The 20,031-nt window shown below is 37.8% G+C and overlaps 1 protein-coding gene across 7 annotated transcripts in view; it reads left to right on the top strand.

Moving 5' to 3' along the window:
- The window catches only part of TAB2 (TGF-beta activated kinase 1 (MAP3K7) binding protein 2), an 88,944-nt gene that overhangs the window by 41,506 nt on the left and 27,407 nt on the right, over positions 1 to 20,031 (top strand). For 5 of the 7 annotated variants that reach the window (XR_004628172.1, XM_034669272.1, XM_034669271.1 and 2 more), the window contains 2 exons: positions 1,220 to 1,410; positions 11,146 to 12,661. Coding sequence is in view for 6 of the 7 variants with exons in the window: in XM_034669272.1 (XP_034525163.1) it covers positions 1,309 to 1,410; positions 11,146 to 12,661 (1,618 nt within the window). In the remaining variant the exon portion in view is untranslated. The remainder of the gene's footprint in view (positions 1 to 1,219; positions 1,411 to 11,145; positions 12,662 to 20,031) is intronic. The other 2 variants (XM_034669275.1, XM_034669277.1) reach the window with 1 other exon arrangement.

Below are 20,031 nucleotides of genomic sequence, written 5' to 3' on the forward strand. Positions count from 1 at the left end.
TTATTAATTTTCAGTCCTTCTCTTTTCTCCTATAACCCATTGTAACTTTTACCTATGAGAAGTCACATAGACAAAACAATTAAGGAATTTAATTAAATAATAATAAAAAGCTGAAAAGCTGTACTATGCATATCTAAATGAGCTTATATTCTATTGAGGACTCAGGAGTTCTGCCATAACTAAATTTAATGAAAAATATTTTAATATCTACTGTTCCACTGAACACTGCCTACACAGTGCCAGCTACACAAAAAGGGACAGAGGAGACCTGATTCCTATATTCATGGAGTTTACAGGTCTGTATTTTTTTAAGCATATGTTAGCAAAATTAAAAGAGAAAGACTAGAGATAAGAAATGTTTTTAAAGAGATTGCCATATTGTTAAATTTATCATAAACTGAAATGATTAAGAAAATAGCATGATATGTAAATATTTTAATATATTATTTAGGTTACTATAATATACTATTTATATCCCAAAGAGGCTTTCAAGATTAAACATGGTTTGCATTAAGAATAAAAACAAGGTAGGTAGGTCTCAATTTTGGCCACACATGAGAATTACTTGGGGAAGTTTTAAAAATCCATATGCCCAGGCTACTCCCCAGCCAGTTAAATCAGGACCTTTGGGGTTGAGGCTCAAGCATTAGTATTTTTTAAATACTGATTTTATTAAAAACAGGGAGTAAAATGCTCCTAATCCCCTGAGGATGAATTCATTGCACACTTACGGATTAAGTGTATCTGAAAATTAAGATATCACATCTGTTGGGTTATAGATCATTTTTAGACAAAGCATGCAAAGTCATTTGTAGAACCAGACTTTATCAGGATCCAAACTTTAAAAATGTTAAGTAGAGTAAATAAGATTACGCACCTCAGGCTGTCCTCAGATTGTTAAGAAGAATGTCAGTAAAGTTATTCATTTTCGCCTTTTAAAAGAATGAGGGAAGACACCCTTGACAATTTCTTAAAAGCCTTTTGGAATAACCATCATAAAGCATACAAATAGATAGGAATTAGTCTAAAAGTTTGCCAGCAAGAGTTATAAAGTGAAAAGACAGTATAACTACATGGAAAGCATTATAGGACTAAATAGTATTTTGATAACATATTAAATATTAGGTACTAAAGCACGTACCCTATGTATTGAAATTTTAAATCCACAACAATATTCATAATCAGTTGTCATTAAAATTTTTTTTTCTTTCTTTCACAGAAAATGCTTGGACAGAAGAGATGAGTACTATTTCCACTAAGGCCTAGAATTGCCTACTGTACAAATAGTCCTGATCAGGCAATATACGAATGGCCCAAGGAAGCCACCAAATTGATTTTCAGGTTTTACATGACCTGCGACAAAAATTCCCTGAAGTACCTGAAGTTGTTGTATCCAGGTGTATGTTACAGGTCAGTGTGCATCGGTTTCTGAACTCATTCATACAAACCTGGGTGCTGGGTTTTTTTTCACATTGGAAGAAAACTTTTATCTTCTTGTTGGCATCAGTGTGCTATGATGAAAAGAAATGAACTTTGGTGTCTGATTGTCAGGTGGCCTTTAACAAGGTATTTCGGCTCTCTGGCATACAGATAATACCTACCTTGTGAACTAGGTGTGAGGACTAAACGGGAGCCCAATGGAAAGTGTTGGTACATGGTCCAGACTTACTGTGAGCTTGCTTCACTTTGCCCCTGCCTGTTTTGCCAGAATGTTTTTAAATTCCACGTCTTCATATGAAAGTGAGAAATTCATTAAATAAGGAGTAGGAGGCATGGGTTTTAATCCCAAATGAGCACCCCAAGCCAATTTAGCAAGTAATATGCCTTCTTCATACTCTAGTTTTCTTGTCTGTAAAACAAGGGAATTTGACTTCAACAATGCCTCAGGTGCCAATTCTAAAAAAAAAAGTTTGTTTTTGTATTTTTTAATTGAATCTGTAGGTTTTCCAGTTTATATCACTAACCGGCTAATTCTTACATTTTTCTCGTATGTGCAATTTTAGAAATCCATAATTCTAAATATTTAGTGATAGTTGTCCCTTCTCATTTGATTAACTAGAAATCTTTCCATCAAAAACTATCTTTCAGCTTGTTAAAAATAGAGTTATAAAAATAATTTTGGCTCAGATATATTTACTCGACAAATTATTTTTAAAGTTTGAAATTGAATGAAATTTTTTAAGGCTCAACATCTGTACTTGATACCAAGTGACTACATTTTGTTCGTACCCTTATCACCTTTTATTTGTACGTTGAATTACCTGCCTTTAGTCTAATCCAGTTTTGTTTCTACAGTCTATCCACCTCACTTCTGCCAAAGTGTCTTTCTAAATGCAGATTTTGTCATGTATTTACCTGCTTAAAAACCTCATGATTGGTTTCCATACCCTTCGGAATAAAGTTCGTATACCGTGACTAGGGCACACTAGGTCTGTGATCTGGAATCCTGCCTTCTTCTGCAGCCTGGTCTCTTGCCTAATCCTTCCTCTTCACACCCTGTGCTGCAGACGTCCTCAACTGATTGGAATTCTCTGAACACGCCTGGCTTTTTCTATAGTATAGTGTTTAAGAGCATGTGTTTTGAGTTAATAGTACTGTATTGTGTCCTTGAAATTCGCAAAAAGTGGATCTTAAGTGTTCTCACCACCACTGAAAAAACACAAAGACTATAAAGTGTTGGATGCGTTGATTAACTTGATCATAGTGATCATTTCACAGTGTATATGTATATTAAGTCATAGCATTGTATTTGCCTTTTAAAAATCACATTGTACAGCCTAAATATATACAATCTTTGTCAGTCATACCTTAGTAAAATTGGGGAGAAATAAGTAAAAACAAATTTTAAAAATAAAAAATAAATAGCTTACATTTTCGTGATAAACAGACTTGAGTTCAAGTTTAACAGTTACTAGCAGTAATTTAATTAACCTCTCTGACCCTCATTTACCTCATCTGTATAGTGGGAATAAAAAACTTTACAGTGAATTAAACGTGATGATGCCCGTAAAACAACTGGTAGGATACCTGATTCATATAATAAGTGCTCAATAAATGTTAGCAGCCATTACTAAGAACAATAATAATAGTAGAAGACCTATAATGAACATTTGGTGAATGAATCAGTAGTCCACATTAGTCGATATAGTATGTAAGAGAAAAATGAAAAGTTAAAAAAAAAAGTAATAAGAGTGGAGTCAGAAGTTAAAGTATGGGGAGGAGCAGAGAGAGTGCGGGGACAAGGGGTTTCCCCCTAGAACCTAGGTACCTCTTTCTAACTTTTCAAATAGACTTTGCAATAAAATAACGTTATACTGAAAGAGTTCAGTGAGGCATTGAAAAATAGAAAAATAATAAACATTCTTCAATAAAATGTAGAGATTTTGAAGAACCTTAACTGGAAGCATTTTGTAGAATTATTTAAAATATTTTAACAAAAATAAAGAGTGCCACAGTATGGTTTTCAGGGTATATTGAATTAAAACAAAACGCAGTGTAGTATGTATAAAGGAGGATGGGGGTGTGCCTGGGTGGCTCGGTCAATTAAGGGTTTGCCTTCGGCGCAGGTCCTCATCTCAGGGTCCTGCGATCAAGCCCCACAAGGGGCTCTTTGCTCAGTGAGGCGTCTGCTTCTCCCTCTCCCTCTGCCCCCGACCTCGTGTGCCCAGGCGCACATGCGCTCTCTCTCTCTCTTTCAAATAAAATCTTTTAAAAATAAAAGTAAATGAGGATAGGGGAATAAATATAAACATGTATATTTGCCCTTGTTTTCATAAAGAAATACCAAGAAGGATTCAAAACAGAATTAATTAAAGATAGTCACCCATAGTGAGCAAGAGGGAACAGGCCAGATGGGGATGAAGGTAGAAGTGAGACATCTCAACATATCTTTCTCTATTGTTTTGATCTGTATAAATGAATTACCTCTTCTTTTTTTAATGTAATAAGTAAGCATGTGTTCAATTTTACCAAGAAAGAAAATAAATGATTTTGAATTTCTTTTGGGCACCCGGTAATAACACTTTCACCATGTTTATCTGGTTTTACAAAGACAAACCTCCCTAAGGCATACTTCCCAGCATCTAGTGATAACTAAAATGAAATCTGTTTTGCTTGCAAATTACCTGTGAAACCACATTCTTTTAAATTGAGTTGATAATCATTCTGGGCCTCCAAGTAATGTGGGTTTTAGCTGATATAACAAGAAATGTTAAAGAAAGGAATGGGGAAGGCTCCTCTGGGAATACAGCTAGGGTGTACATCTTCCCAAATTTGGGGAGATGTTTTTAAAGTAAAAGTAAATTTAACTACGTCTAAATGTACTTCTAAACATCTCTTATTTGGTGACAGCCTTTTCTTTTGGGAGCTGCTATCCCTTTCTCAATTGGGTAGGCTTCTGTCCTTTCTCTGGGGAGAACCTCCCTATAAAATAACTGGTCCAGAACTTTTCTAGATGAAAAAAACATGGTAATAATAAAAAATTTTAAAAAAAGAAAAGAAAAACCATGGTGAAGAAAATATAAGAAATCAGTCATCAAAGGATCATGCTATGCTGCCACTTTGTATATTTGCTCTTAAATATCTTGCTGCTTAAGAACAGAAGTATCTATCCTCTGTTCTTTTCTTGACTTTATTTACTGCTCACATTCCTCTGTTTGAAACTACTCATATCATTTCCTTGTGCTGTGGATTCTCTAAGATGGCAATAATATCAGCAGGTATAACTCATATCTTTAAATTGTATTTATATTTGATAATTAAATCTTAGTGTAAAAATATTGCATAGTTGACACTCTGATATTTTCCTTTTTTTAACTGATTTTTTCAATTCTCTTAAGATGACGATTGAATCTATAAGTTTAAAATTTGCTATTTCTTTTCAAAGCAATGCATTAGTTGGTGTTCATTCAGTATTTGTAAGACTTAGTATTTAGTACCACATCCTTAGTTGAAACCTTTTCAGATGATCTCCACCCAAAGTCCTTATCCATATTCATTCTGTATTATATTTATTTGTGAACACATTAACGTCTTCTATGAGCCCATGATATCCTTAGCAGCAGTTGTATTCCTTTCCACTCACCTGATGGAAGCTCAGTAAATTGGTTGAAGGAGTGAGTGAATCAGAGTTAGAAAAGGATGATCATAGGAGATATTTTGATACTATCTGTAATCTCCGTGTCTGTGCAAGAAGCTTGGGGAAAAACGAAAGAGGAACTGGAAATAAGGAGTTAGACCTTTTGTAGCTTTGAAAAGAATGAATGCAGATTTGCATATATACAAAAAAAGCAATGATTTTCAACTTTTTAGAAACTCATCCCACGCCTTTTGTTACGCTTAACGGGAGTCTCACTGAAAGTAACTGGGGTGTCTTTGAGAAATAGGTGATTCCAGGTCTAAGGAAGGAGGTGTACAAGATGATTTTGACTTCTTGTCTTATCAGAAAACAAAGAAGCTATCAAAGACTACTAGGTTCATGTCATATGTACACATGAGCTAACTTGAAATCATTCCCACTAGCCTAAAGATAGCATATAATGACCACAATCAATTGATACACATCAAAATGTTAAAGATACTAGAGTTTATGATGATACTAAAAATAAATCTTAGTAACCTTTGGAGGTTGCTAAGGACACCAATTCATTCTTCTAAAAACCAGTAGAGAGAGAATTTATTTATCCTGTTTCTTCTGTGCAAAGAGTACTAAATAGTTGAAGAGAGCAAGTTCTTTGAGGAAGAACTGCAGCTAATACACAAAAAAGGAATCTTTATAATTGGGATATCACATTTTACAACCCCTAATGAAATAAAAGATTCTAAACAGAGATCATCAGTTAACTGCTAGAAATCATCAGCTGGATCCGGCTGGTAACATCAGAATCTGCCAGTCAGCTTTAAGATCACGAAAGGACAGACAGACATTATTGTGTCTCCTTGTATGATGCAGTAAGAAACAGACCCTATAAAGAGGCTTGCCAAAAATTCATACATGAACCTGCATACACATAGAGTTGCAACTACTTGTTCACAATGAAATGTAGTGGATATTGACACCACAGAGTGCACCCATCCAGTCTAGATGGGAAATTCTGCTGCACAAGTGATCAAGTTTTTCAGCAAACAAATGACTAGAAAGTTTTTAGAAGAGGGGAGGATTAATTATTATTAGAAATTTAAGAGGCATATCAGCCAAATTAAATATGTGGACCTCCCTTAGATCCTCATTCAGACTGAAAGGACATTTATGACGCAATTGGGATTTCAACACTATAGATATTAGGTATTGAATATTTTAAGGTATGATATTGTCATTGTGGTTATGTTTTTATAGGTCCCTTTTTTTTAAAAGATACATACTGAAGTATTTACAGATAAAAATGAAATAATGTCAGAAACTTGATCTAGCTTGGTGGGGGGAGAAGCTGGGGCACATCCATTAGAAGAAAAAAGATTTGCCATATATTGTTAAAGCTGGATGATGAATATGGGTGAGTTTATTATAGTCACTCTTTATTTTTAAATATGTTTTAAATTTTTTAAATAAATTTAATAAAAAGTACAATTTTCTTTTATCCTGTTGTGGCTTTATAAAGTCCCTGTAAGTATATTACTTATCAGTGTTTTGCTGATGAGAAAGTGATGTCTGTAGAGGGTAAGTAACCTAAGGGCATGTGAGTTACTGGCATAATGGGGAGACTAGAACATATTAAATAATCAGATTTTTTAAAGGATTGAAGGGATTTTTGAGAGCTAAAGATGCTAACCTTCATCTGAGCTTTCAGTGAGTAGCAGTCTTTTTGCTGGTGGAGGGTCTTGCCTCCATGTTGTTAATGGCTGCTGACTGATCAGAATGGTGGTTGCCGAAGGCTGGGGTGGCTGTGGCATTTTCTTAAAATAAGACAACAGTGAAGTTTGCTACATCAGTTGATTCTTTCACAAACGATTTCTCTATAGCATGCAATGCTTTTTGATGGCATTTTACCCACAGGAGATCTTCTTTCTAAATGGGAATCAGTCAGATCCTCTACTGCTTTCTCAACTAAGTTTATGTAATATTCTAAATCCTTTATTGTCATTTCAACGGTCTTCCCAGCATGTTCAGCAGTAGATTCCATCTCAGAAAGACTGCTTTTTTTTTTTAAGGTTTTATTTATTTATTTGACTGAGAGACAGCCAGTGAGAGAGGGAACACAAGCAGGGGGAGTGGGAGAGGAAGAAGCAGGCTCCCAGCAGAAGAGCCCGATGTGGGGCTCGATCCCAGAACGCTGGGATCACGCCCTGAGCCAAAGGCAGACGCTTAACGAATGAGCCATCCAGGCGCCCCAAGATTACTTTTTTTTGTTCGTTCATGAGAAGTAACTCCTCCTTGTTAAAGTTTTATCATGGGATTACACAACTCAGTCATAGCTTCACTTCTAATTCTCTTGCTCTTTCCACCACATCTGCAGTTACTTCCTCCGCTGAAGTCTTGAACCCCTCATAGTCATCCATGAGTGTTGGAATCAGCTTCTTCCTCACTTCTGTTAATGTTGTTTTTTTGACCTCTTCCCATGAATCAAATGTTCTCAAGGTTTTCAGTTTACTTTACCTGGATCTATCAGAGGAATCACTGTCTGTGGCAGCTATAACCTTACAAAATATATTTCTTAAATAATAAGACTTGAAGGTCTAAATGACCCCTTGATCCATGGTCTGTAGAACGGATATTGTGTTAGCAGGCTTGAAAACAAGATAAATCTCATTGTACATCTCCATCAGAGCTCCTTGGGTGACCAGGTGCATTGTCAGTAAGCAGTAATATTTTGAAGGAATCTTTTTTTCTGAGCAGTTCTCAACAATGGGCTTAAAATATTCAGTGAATCATGTTGTAAACAGATGTGCTGTCATCCAGCCTTTGTTGTTCCTTTTATAGAGCAAAAACAGTAGATTTAGCATAATTGTTAAGGGCCATACAATTTTTGGAATAATAAATGAGCATTGGCTTCAACTTAAAGTCACCAGCTGCATTAGCCTCTAACAAGAGAGTGAGCCTGTCCTTTGAAGCCAGGCATTGACTTCTCTATAGCTATGAAAGTCCTAGACGGAATCTTCTTCCAGTATAAGGCTGATTTATCTACATTGAAAATTTGTTGTTTAGTGTAGCCACCTTCATTAATTATCTTAGCTGAATCTTCTGGAGAACTTGCTGCAGTTTCTGTATCAGCACTTGCTGCTTCACCTTGCACTTGATGTTGTAGAGAAGGCTTCTCTCCTTAAACCTCATAAACCAACCTCTACTAGCTTTAGTCTTCTCTTCTGCAGCTTCCTTATCTCCCTCAGCCTTCACAGTATTGAAGAGAGGTTAGGGCCTCACTCTGGATTAGGCTTTGCTCAAGGGAATGGCGAAACTGGTTTGATCTTCTATCCAGACCACAAAAACTTCCTCATATGAGTGATAAGACAGTTTTGCTTGCTTATCATTCATGTGTTCACTGGAGTAGCACTTTTAATTTCCTTCAAGAACTTAAAATCCTGGGGCACCTGGGGTGGCTCAGTCATTAAGCATCTGCCCTCAGCTCAGGGTGTGATCCCAGCATTCTGGAATCGAGCCCCGCATCAGGCTCCTCCACTGGGAGCCTGCTTCTTCCTCTCCCACTCCCCCTGCTCGTGTTCCCTCTCTCGCTGGCTGTCTCTCTCTCTGTCAAATAAATAAATAAAATCTTTAATAAAAAAAAAAAGAACTTAAAATCCTTTGCATTTATAACTTGACTCTTTGGCACAAGAGACCTAGCTTCTGGCCTGTCTTGGATTTTGACATGCCTCACTAAGTTTAATCAGTTCTAGCTTTTGATTGAAAGTTGAGATATGTGCAGCTCTTCCTTTCACTTGAACACTTAGAAACCATTGTAGGGTTATTATTATTATTAATTAGGGTAATGTCAGTATTGTTGTGTCACAGAGAATAGGGAAGTCCGGGGGGGGGGGGGGGGGGGGGAAGAGATGAGGAAACAGTCAGTGGAATGGTCAGAACACACACAACATTTATCAGTGAAGTTCGCCATCTTACATGGGTACGGTTCATAGCACCACAAAACAATTAAGAGTAGTAACATCAGAAGATCACTGGATTGGACACCTAGATAGCTCAGTCAGTTAAACGTCCAACTCTTGGGTTTCAACTAAGGTCATGATCTCAGAGTCGTGGGATCGAGCCTGATTGCTTAAGATTCTCTCTCTCCCTCTGCCTCTCCCCCCACTTGCACACTCCTGCGTGCTCTCTCTCTCTCTCTCTAATATAAACAAGTAAACCTTTAAAAAAAAAATCACTGGATCATGGATTGCCCTAACAAATATAATAGTGATGAAAAGGTTTGAAATATTCTCACAGTTACCAAAATGTGGCACAGAGACATGAAGTGAGCAATTGCTGTTGGAAGAATGGTGCCAATAAATTCACTCAAGGCAGGGTTGCCACAAACTTTAAATTTGTAAAAAACACAGTATCTGCAAAGTGCAATAAAACAAGGTATGCCTGTATTTAATCCCAATCTGCTTTTCTTAATATTTTTTCCACAAAATCTCCAATACAAACCTTTTAAGTCCCAACGAAGTCTGTTCCAGTTGACCTTATTAAAATATGCTTTTACTTATTATCACACTAATGTCTGTCTTTACTCATGCCATTCCCTTCACCAGGAATCCTTTTTCCCTGTCCAGGTGCTGCATGTACTACTGTATACAAAGCCCACCAGACGATGCCTCCCTTAACACATTTCTTTGTACAGTAGTCTACAATACTCTGTTCAACTTAAAAACCACTTATTATTTGGCAGATAGTCATGTTTTGGTAATGTTAGCTTTTTGTTAATCCATGGTTCGTCTCTCTAATTGAGTTGCAGAACTCTTCTAGGGAAAATTTTGGTTCTATATGTCATTGAGTCTTTCACAGTCTCAGAGCACTGTGCATATTTTAGGTGTTCAGTAAATATTTTCATGGATGATTTATGAGTAGTGATTGTCCATCTCTTGAAGATTCTTTAGAAATGATCTGGTTGCTTTTTTATTTTTGTTTTAGTTTTAATTTCTGTAGAGTAGATTTGTATGGTGCTATCTAAGGGCAGAGATAAAGCTCAGTTGTTCTAAGCGCTACTTTGAGTTTATTTCATACATATGTGTGGGAGATTTTCTTACACAAGTTAAGAGGAAGCATATAAGGAATTGAGATGATTTGTTGTGTTATTTTATTTATTTATTTATTTTATTTATTTTTTTTTAAAGATTTTATTTTATTTTTATCTGACAGAGATAGAGACAGCCAGTGAGAGAGGGAACACAAGCAGGGGGAGTGGGAGAGGAAGAAGCAGGCTCACAGCAGAGGAGCCTGATGTGGGGCTCGATCCCATAACGCTGGGATCACGCCCTGAGCCGAAGGCAGACGCTCAACCGCTGTGCCACCCAGGCGCCCCTGTTGTGTTATTTTAGGACTTTTTAAATACTACATATATAATTTTTTAAAGAGTTTATTTATTTAGAGAGAGCATTCACATGCAGGAGGAAGGGACAGAAGGAGAGGGAAAGAAAATCCTAAGCAGACGCTGTGCTGAGCATGGAGCCCGGCTGAGGACCCCATCTCACGATCCTGAGATTATGACCTGAGCCAAAATCAAGAGTCCGATGCTTAACTGACTGAGCCACGCAGGCGCTCCCTACATACGTAATTTTTTAATAGGTCATTAGTTTAAAACAATTCATATAGCACTTGAATGTGCAAAACAATTATATAGTATTATATGCCTAATGAATATAATACTTGAATGGTTATGTTTCGTTCAGCATTCAAATGATGTTTTTAATTAGGTTATAATTTTACTGTATTTGCATAAATCCATTTTACTGTACAATAGCTCCTAAAACAGAACAGTGACTTGGTTTGCTGTCGACTATTAGTTAGTTAGAGAGCTTTTCTATTATGTTAGTAGTGAGGATTTGTAATTCAAGCATTAGCACAAAAAAATAGTTCTTCTCAAATTAAAAGGTTCAAATATGTCTGTTAGACTCATATTAACTAATCAGTTGTTAATTACGTAATATTTTAGTAGTGATGAGAGTGTAAGCATTACCTTCTGCTTGTTAACATCAAGCTATTTTTATTTTGTTTTATAGAATAATAATAACCTGGATGCCTGCTGTGCCGTTCTCTCTCAAGAGAGTACAAGGTATCTTTATGGTGAAGGAGACTTGAATTTCTCGGATGACTCTGGAATTTCTGGCCTACGAAATCACATGACTTCTCTCAACTTGGACTTGCAGTCACAGAATGTTTACCACCATGGAAGAGAAGGAAATAGAATGAATGGAAGCAGGACTCTAACGCACAGCATTAGTGATGGACAACTTCAAGGTGGTCAGTCCAGTAACGAACTCTTTCAGCAGGAGCCACAGACAGCACCAGCTCAAGTTCCTCAAGGCTTTAATGTGTTTGGAATGTCTAGTACATCTGGTGCTTCAAATTCAGCACCGCATCTTGGGTTTCAGTTAGGCAGCAAAGGAACATCTAACCTTTCTCAACAAACTCCCAGATTTAATCCCATTATGGTAACTTTAGCCCCAAACATCCAGACTGGTCGTAATACTCCTACATCTTTGCACATACATGGTGTACCTCCACCTGTACTTAACAGTCCACAGGGAAATTCTATCTATATCAGGCCTTACATTACAACTCCTAGTGGTACAGCTCGACAGACGCAGCAGCACTCTGGCTGGGTATCTCAGTTTAATCCTATGAACCCTCAGCAAGTCTATCAACCTTCACAACCTGGTCCCTGGACTACTTATCCTGCACCTAATCCTATGTCACATACCTCAGCCCAGCAGCCAAACCAGCAAGGCCACCAGACCTCTCATGTCTATATGCCCATCAGTTCACCTACTACTCCACAGCCACCAACAATTCACTCATCTGGTAGCTCACAGTCTTCTGCCCATAGCCAGTATAACATTCAGAATATTTCAACAGGACCTCGAAAAAACCAGATTGAAATCAAACTTGAACCCCCACAAAGAAACAGCTCTTCAAAATTGCGTTCTTCTGGACCTCGAACCTCCAGCAGTTCCTCTTCAGTCAACAGCCAGACCTTAAATAGAAATCAGCCCACTGTTTACATAGCTGCCAGTCCCCCAAATACCGATGAGATGATGTCCCGTAGTCAGCCCAAGGTCTATATTTCAGCGAATGCTGCCCCAGGAGATGAACAGATCATGCGGAATCAGCCCACCCTCTTCATATCCACAAACTCGGGAGCAGCTGCTGCCTCCAGGAATATGTCTGGGCAAGTGAGCATGGGTCCTGCCTTTATTCATCACCACCCTCCCAAAAGTCGAGCAATAGGCAATAACTCTGCAACTTCTCCTCGAGTCGTGGTCACGCAACCCAATACAAAATACACTTTCAAAATTACAGTTTCTCCTAATAAGCCCCCTGCAGTTTCACCAGGGGTGGTGTCCCCTACCTTTGAACTTACAAATCTTCTGAACCATCCTGATCATTATGTAGAAACAGAGAATATTCAGCACCTCACGGACCCTGCTTTAGCACATGTGGATAGAATAAGTGAAGCACGGAAGTTGAGTATGGGATCTGATGATGCTGCCTACACTCAAGGTAATAGTACTGAAGGTGGGGTCACTTTCCGTGCCGGGCTTATTGGTGTATGTTTGATTTCACTGTAGAAATGGCTATCAGCATTATTATTTCATCTTTTTAAGTGTCAAATCATACTACTTTTAAAACCTCTGAGAGTATTCATACAAATTGTGAACTTCATTTTTACTGTCATATAACTTAGAGTTTGAAGGATAGGGTTATTACATCTGCAGCATAATCCACCCTGGTTTGCTTGCTTTCTTAATGTTTTAGCACTTTCTTTTCAGTTAATTCTCTTCTCTGTGGTGATGTTGACTTGCCCTTTAAAATTTCTGCAAATAAAAATTCATAAAATCACATCTTAGTAAGAGATTAGTGGCCTCATATAGTCGGTAAATCTGCCTTCTTTGACCAGGCAATTTCTCTATTCTTCAAGTATTTTCATTTTTCTAATATAATATTGTTAGTCTTATTTTACATCAAAATCTAACTTCTTACAAGTACCTTAACCTCTAAGAGAGATTTTGAATTCTGTTTTTAATATTTGTTTCTTTCAGCCTCCCTTAAACGTCAAGTAATGCAGCCTGCCTTTTTATTTGAATTGTGGATAAAAACGTTAGTTGATCTATCTCCCTTGATTATCCTTTTCTGAAATAGACTAGTTGATACTGGTTTAATACTAAATTATACCTGCGTTAATTCAAGTAGAGATAATTTCTGTCATATATATTTTATTTGGTCCCTTAAGTTACTTGATCTTCGGTAGGAAACCATTAAACTCCTTGAGAAAAGAAAATGGAGGTTAAGTGTTTTCTTGAATATTGATGCAGGTTTGTGAATCAGCTGGGAGTCCTTTAGAGCAACAACATATCATGTAGTCATCTTTGTATCCACAGTGAATTGTTCCAAGTATTGTAGATGGGAAATACTAGGTTATCACCCCCTTGCAACATGCAGCCCCATATGACCACTCGTGCCACTTGTCCTTTTAAAAATTTCTAAAAATAGTGATTTTACTGCTGAGTTTCTCAGAGGAGCCTGATTGGGTTTATTTTATGTTTTAAACTACTATATTCTTGTGATTCTCAACTCAAGCTGGGCTGTGATGCTTTCAGATTTCATAAACACCTATGGAGCTTTCAAATAAGGATGCCCAAGGGCTCATCCCAAACTTACTCAGTTAGAATCTCTGAATGGTGAAGTCTAGGTGTGCGTGTGTGTTTTGAAAGTCCATGGGTGATAACAGTTGCACTAGAAATTGTGCTAAAACTGGAACCATTTTTATTTAGTTTCGGGTGGTACATGAATTTTAATATACCAATATTTATTTCACTGATACTTAATTCTTATTCTTCTCCCACAGTCCTCTTCTCCTTCTCTCCTTCCATCAAAATAGCAGATTTAGAAAGTTGCTGTTTCTTAAATGGAGAGTAAATATTGTGAAGATAATTTGATAAAGGGAATTTTCAATTGCAATAGACATATTCACATTTAACTGGAGTGTGGATATAAAGTGTTGCCTAAAGTTGCTATCTCCAGTTTCTCTCATTCTCCTTTGAATCTTTTCCATTCAGGATTTTACCCACTATAGTCACCCAGAACTGCTCTTGTCAAGGTCATGAATGACAGCATTGTTACAAAACCCATGGTCTCCTTTCAGCCCTCATCTTCCCTAATGTATGTATCAGCAGCATTTACCAGTCAAGCACCCTCTTCACTGTGAAACATTTTGTTCATTTGACTTCTATGATACTACTCTAGAATCTCCACCTCTCTTTTTATTCTTAGCTGGTTCTCCCTCCCTCATCTCTTACCTCTTTATCCTTCCACTTCCCAAAGAAATGAGATCAAAACCTCAAAGTTTAATCCTTAGGCCTTTGTTCTTTTCTGTCTGTACCATTCCCTAGTTGATCTCATTCAGCCTCATGACTCTAAATATTATGTGCTAACGCTGGAGCGCCTGGATGGCTCAGTTAACCGTCCCACTTTTGATTTCTGCTCAGGTCATGATCACAGGGTCGTGGGATCAGACCCCACATCAGGCTTCATGCTCAGCTCAGTCTGCCTAGAGAGTCTCTCCCTCTCCCTCTGCCTCCCCCCCACTCTTAGGCACGCACGCTTGCTTTCTCAATAAATAAATAAAATCTTTTAAAAATAGTAAAAATAAATAAATATTATATGCTAATGATTCCCAAATTTGTAACTTTAACCTGGACTTATTCCCCAAATTTCAAGCCAGTTTATTTAGTTATTTAACATCTCCATTTGAATGTTTACTAGGCATCTCAAATTTTCTGTATCTGAAATACCTTCTGACATTCCCCCAGCTTACTCTTACTATGATCAGTCCTCCCGTCTCAGTTAATGGCAACTTAATTCTTTTAGTGCTTAGGCTAGATACTTCAGAAACACCCTTGATTCCTTCCTTCTTTCATATTTCACGTCTAATTTGACAATAAAGTCTGTCAACTCTAACCTTCAAGGTGTATCAAGAGTTCTCTCTCTTCTTACCGCCCTGTGGTCACCATTCTGGTCTAAGCTACCATCATCTCTCAGGTGGATTATTGCAGTAGCCTACCCACTTTCGTTCTTGCTTCCTCATGGTCTTCTTTCAACTCAGCAGCCAGAGAGACACTGTTAAAAATCATAAGTCGGATTGTATCACTCCTCTGCATATGATGGCTCTTTCATTCAGAGTAACAGCTGTGAAGCCTTGCATGACCCACTGCCCGTCCCTCATCTCTTTTCCATCTGCTTACCACTTCACTCACTCTGTTCCAGCCCTGTTGGCATTCCTTAAACATGGAAGGCATGCCTTAGGCTCTTCGTACTTGCTGTTTTCTCTGTCTGAAACTCCTTCTCCCAGAATCCACAGTTAACTCCCTTCAGATCTTTACTCAGATGTCACCTTCACCTTTTCCATGCGATTATCTCTGGTTTTCCTGTCTTAATCTCCACCCAGCATGTCCTATCTCCATCCTTACTTATATTTGCTTAGAGAGGGGGGAGATGAATAATCTAATATTAAGACACATAATAACACCTGCTGAAAACTTAGTATGTGCTAGGCAATTTTCTGAATGCCATTTATTTCTCACAACCAACTATAAAGTAGACACTAGTATTATTCCTGTTTTCAGATTAAAATACTTAGGAACAGGGGTCACCTGGATGGCTCAGTCAGTTAAGCATCCAACTCTTGATTTCAGCTCAGGTCGTGATCTCGGGGTCATGACATCGAGGCCCACGCTCAGTGTGGAGCCCACTTAGGATTCTCTTCTCCCTCTGACACTCCCCCTGCGTGCGCTCACGCTCCCCCCCCCAATCAATCAGTCAATCAATAACTTAGGAACAGACTGGGTAAGTTAAGTACCTTGCCAAAGGACAAATAGCAGAGTCAAAGATTCTAACCTAGGAAGTTGCCAACAGAGCCCACACTCTTAACCACAGCACTATAACATTTTCCACATTTTCAAAATAAACCTCTGGAAAGATGCTTCAAGTTTGTCTTGTAGCTTCACATAACCCCTAGTACATCATTGTGGGAGCCACATGTGCCCCAGTTTAAGAAGTGTGAAGCTAAAAGATCACTCAATAAAAAGTTAAACAAAAACAGGCAGCTATAGGGAAGGAAGTCACAACATACAGATACAGTTAGATAAACAACTTGAAAAATAAAGTAATGCCCTGGAGTGGTATAGGGAGCACCTTCTAAAGGCACCTAAAGGTTAAAAAAAAAAAAAATTTGCTGATGAGTGAAGGCTCTGGTTTGAGAGCTCAAAGCCTACCCAAATAGCAAGCGGCAAGGTTCCTCAGAATCTGCCACTCACATTACTTCTCTTCACTAACAGCCTTCAGACGGTTTAAACACCCACACTCACTTTCTTTAAACATATCTACATACATGTGGAATTTCATAACATCCGTGTGGCCGTGCGTCCTTGTATTAGCTCTCTGCGTGCGCTGTATTGGGGGAGGTCCTGCTCTGAAGCCTTTCATCTTGTTTTTTTCTGTTTAGTATGGGACTGCTGTTGCCCAGATTTATGCATATCAGTGACAAAGTCTTGATCTAGTGTTTCTTTGACTTGGTTCCATTAATTCTTTTCTGAAAATGCGTCTTTGATGATGTTACCTTACATGTGTGATGCTGTACGCTTTATACAGCACTCACTACCGTACTTCATGCAGCGACCCACAGAATACCGATCTTTAAGCACGCATCTCTTCTCAGCTCTGGTTTGTGTGGGGTGGGTGATAAAGAGAAAAGAAATCTCTCTGCCTCCTGCAGTGAAATTGATCTTTCTTAAGCTGCTGGAACATACAGTTTCCAAGTAGGAAAAGAAGCTGAGCCAGGTCCTAGAGTCATAGGAAAATAGTTTTCTCAAACTGAGGAGAGAACGTACATAAATAAATTTGGTAAACAAAATGCAGTATTTTTCGTTTGTATTTCATCTGACATTTAAAATCTACAATAAAACATTTCACAAATGAGAATTTATGTTTATAAAAGATACATTGTTGGATATGCCCTCTTAGAATGAGCAGAAGAAAAAGGGGTAAATTAACAAAGTTCTACTACAATCCTGCTCATTTCGCCACCAAGCCTCACACCATCACTGCAAAAGGAAATAAATTACACTTGAGTCCTTAAACTACCATAGGAAGCAGAGACACAAATGCGTGCCCGATGGAAAAGACAAATTCAGGTTAGAGAGAAATTCCATTTCATTGTCTGTGGATAAGAAGAAGACTCTTATTTTACCTGCTGAGGAGAACAAATATTGAAGTGAAAATTGCTCAGCAGTAGTAAGGTTATTGTGTAGCCAAATAGCTGCATTCCCCCCCTTGAGTCATAGTACCTGACTGTACCTACCTTCTGAAAGTACCAGTAAATACCTGATCATTCACTGTATTCTGAGACTTTCTGGTGTCCTCACCTGTTCATAGAAGTATGCTTTTAGTAACATTGGCAACTTCTATGGATATGGAGAGCAAATGCTTCACTGATTCAAACCAGTTTTCATGGCAGGGGAAGGAAAGGGCCTGCTTTCTATGCCAAAGGCTCTTACCAAACTACCACTGAAGCCAAAAATGATTTCTTCTTTATTATTTCCAGAAATCCATCTGTGCAGTGCTAAGAGTTACATATATAAAGGTCATAAACATTTTTAATGATGCCTCAGTACTTTTTTCCAGTTATATTTTTGGTTCTATCATATTATTAAGCAGTAGCCTTAACTTTGAACCTAAAATAGAAAAACAAATAAGAAAACTACAACATGAAAATTAGCGTCTTGGTCTCTGTATTTCTCATTCCTCATCATTTTTTTTTTAACCAATGCTTTCCTCCAAATCACTACACCTATCTCTTCAACAAGATTTAATAAAAATGCTTAATCTTGACAAAAAATGAGTGCGCTAAATATTCTTTTCAAGAGGAGATATAACTTCAGTTCAAATTTTTAAATGTGCATTTTGCCTTTATTTTGTACATCTGATTAGAAATGCCATTTTTTAGAATGTTGACCTACTTTGTTGACCTTGAGATTATGTTAAATCATTAATGAAAATTAAGCTTAATTGACATCAAACCTGCAGAATTTTCATAGGTTCTTCCCAATCTCAAGACTAACCACCTTTTTTTTTTTTTTAATATTTTATTTATTTATTTGACAGAGATAGAGACAGCTAGCGAGAGAGGGAACACAAGCAGGGGGAGTGGGAGAGGAAGAAGCAGGCTCATAGCAGAGGAGCCTGATGTGGGGCTTGAACCCATAACGCCGGGATCACGCCCTGAGCTGAAGGCAGACGCTTAACCGCTGTGCCACCCAGGCGCCCCTAACCACCTTTTTTAATTTGAAATAAATCTCCGGGTTGGAAGAGACTTTAAAAGTCATCTCAAATTCTACCAAGGTTATCCAGTCCATTTGCTGAGCCAACACAGTCCTACAAGGTCCCTAGTAAGTGTAAATCCATTCTGTACATGCTTGCGTACCTGAAGAGAAACGAGCTGCCTCCTAAGGCAGTATACTCCACACACTGTCACCTAGCAAGTTATTTCCTCTTTAAACTGGTCTCTTTGAAAAGTATTATGCAACATACACATATGATACATTTCAACCCCCCCAAAAAAGATGAAATAAAGTTTGTCTCCTTTCAACCCCTGCCTGTATCTTCCCACCAGCCCCCCCACCACTTAACTCTCAGAGGTAACCTCCATTAGCCACTTTATCCTCCTTGTCTTCATAATCACATGCAGACAACCCTCTGTAGTGGGGATACACTATCCGTATATGGGTATACGTAAATACACACACGCAGGATTTTATTATCTATACATACCCTGTGGTATATATAACGAACATTGTGGAGAAAGACTACACCGTTTCTGCTTAACATCTTAAGATCATTGCATTTCAGCATATACAAATCTGTTTCATTCTTTTTTAAAAAGTTCAGTCATGGGGCACCTCGGTGGCTCAGTCGGTTAGAAACTTCAGTCATTATTTTAATAGCTTTATTAAAATAAAGTTAATCCTGTCAAATTCACTTATTTACAGAGTACAAATCAGTGATTTTTGGTATAGTTACTTACGTGCCACCATAAACACCACCAATAGTAAACATTTTTATCACCTCAGAAAGAAACTCCTCACCTGCCTATCCCATTACCCCCAGCCTCAGCCCTAAGCAACCACTCATCTACTTTTCTGTCTCTAGATTTACATCTTCTAGACACCTCATATAAATGGAATTACGTAATACATAGTCTTCTGTGACTGGCTTTTTTTTAGCTAGCGTAATGTTTCAGAAGTTCATCCGTGTTGTAGCATGTGTTGGTACTTCATTCCTTTTTATAGCCAAATAATGTGCTATTACATATACTACGTTGTTGTTCATTCATCAGTTGATGGACATGTGGTTGTTTCCATCTTTGGCTGTTACGAATAATGCTATTGTAAACATTCATGTACACTTTTTTGTGGACATTTGTTTTTATTTCTCTTGAACATATACTGGGAATGGAATTCCTGATTCACATGGTAATTCTGTGTTTAACCATTGAGGAACTGGCAGACTGTTTTCCAAAGAGATTGCACCGTTTGGCCAGTTCCACCAGCTCTGTATGAGGATTTTGATTTCTCTACATCATCAACAGTGTTTGCCATTGTTTGACTTTGAATCTTGCCATCCTACTCACTATAAAGTACTATCTCATTGTAGTTTTGATTTGCATTTCTCTGGTGGCTAATGACATTGAGGATTAGCACACTTGTTTATTGGCCATTGGTGTATTTTCTTTGGAGAAATGTCTATTTGTATCCTGTGCCCCTTTTAAATTGGGTAATTTGTCTTTTTGTTATTGAGTTGTATGGATCTCTGTATATTCTAAATGTAAGCCT

The sequence above is a fragment of the Ailuropoda melanoleuca genome, chromosome 10 (assembly GCF_002007445.2).
Source record: "Ailuropoda melanoleuca isolate Jingjing chromosome 10, ASM200744v2, whole genome shotgun sequence".
Lineage (NCBI taxonomy): Eukaryota > Metazoa > Chordata > Mammalia > Carnivora > Ursidae > Ailuropoda > Ailuropoda melanoleuca.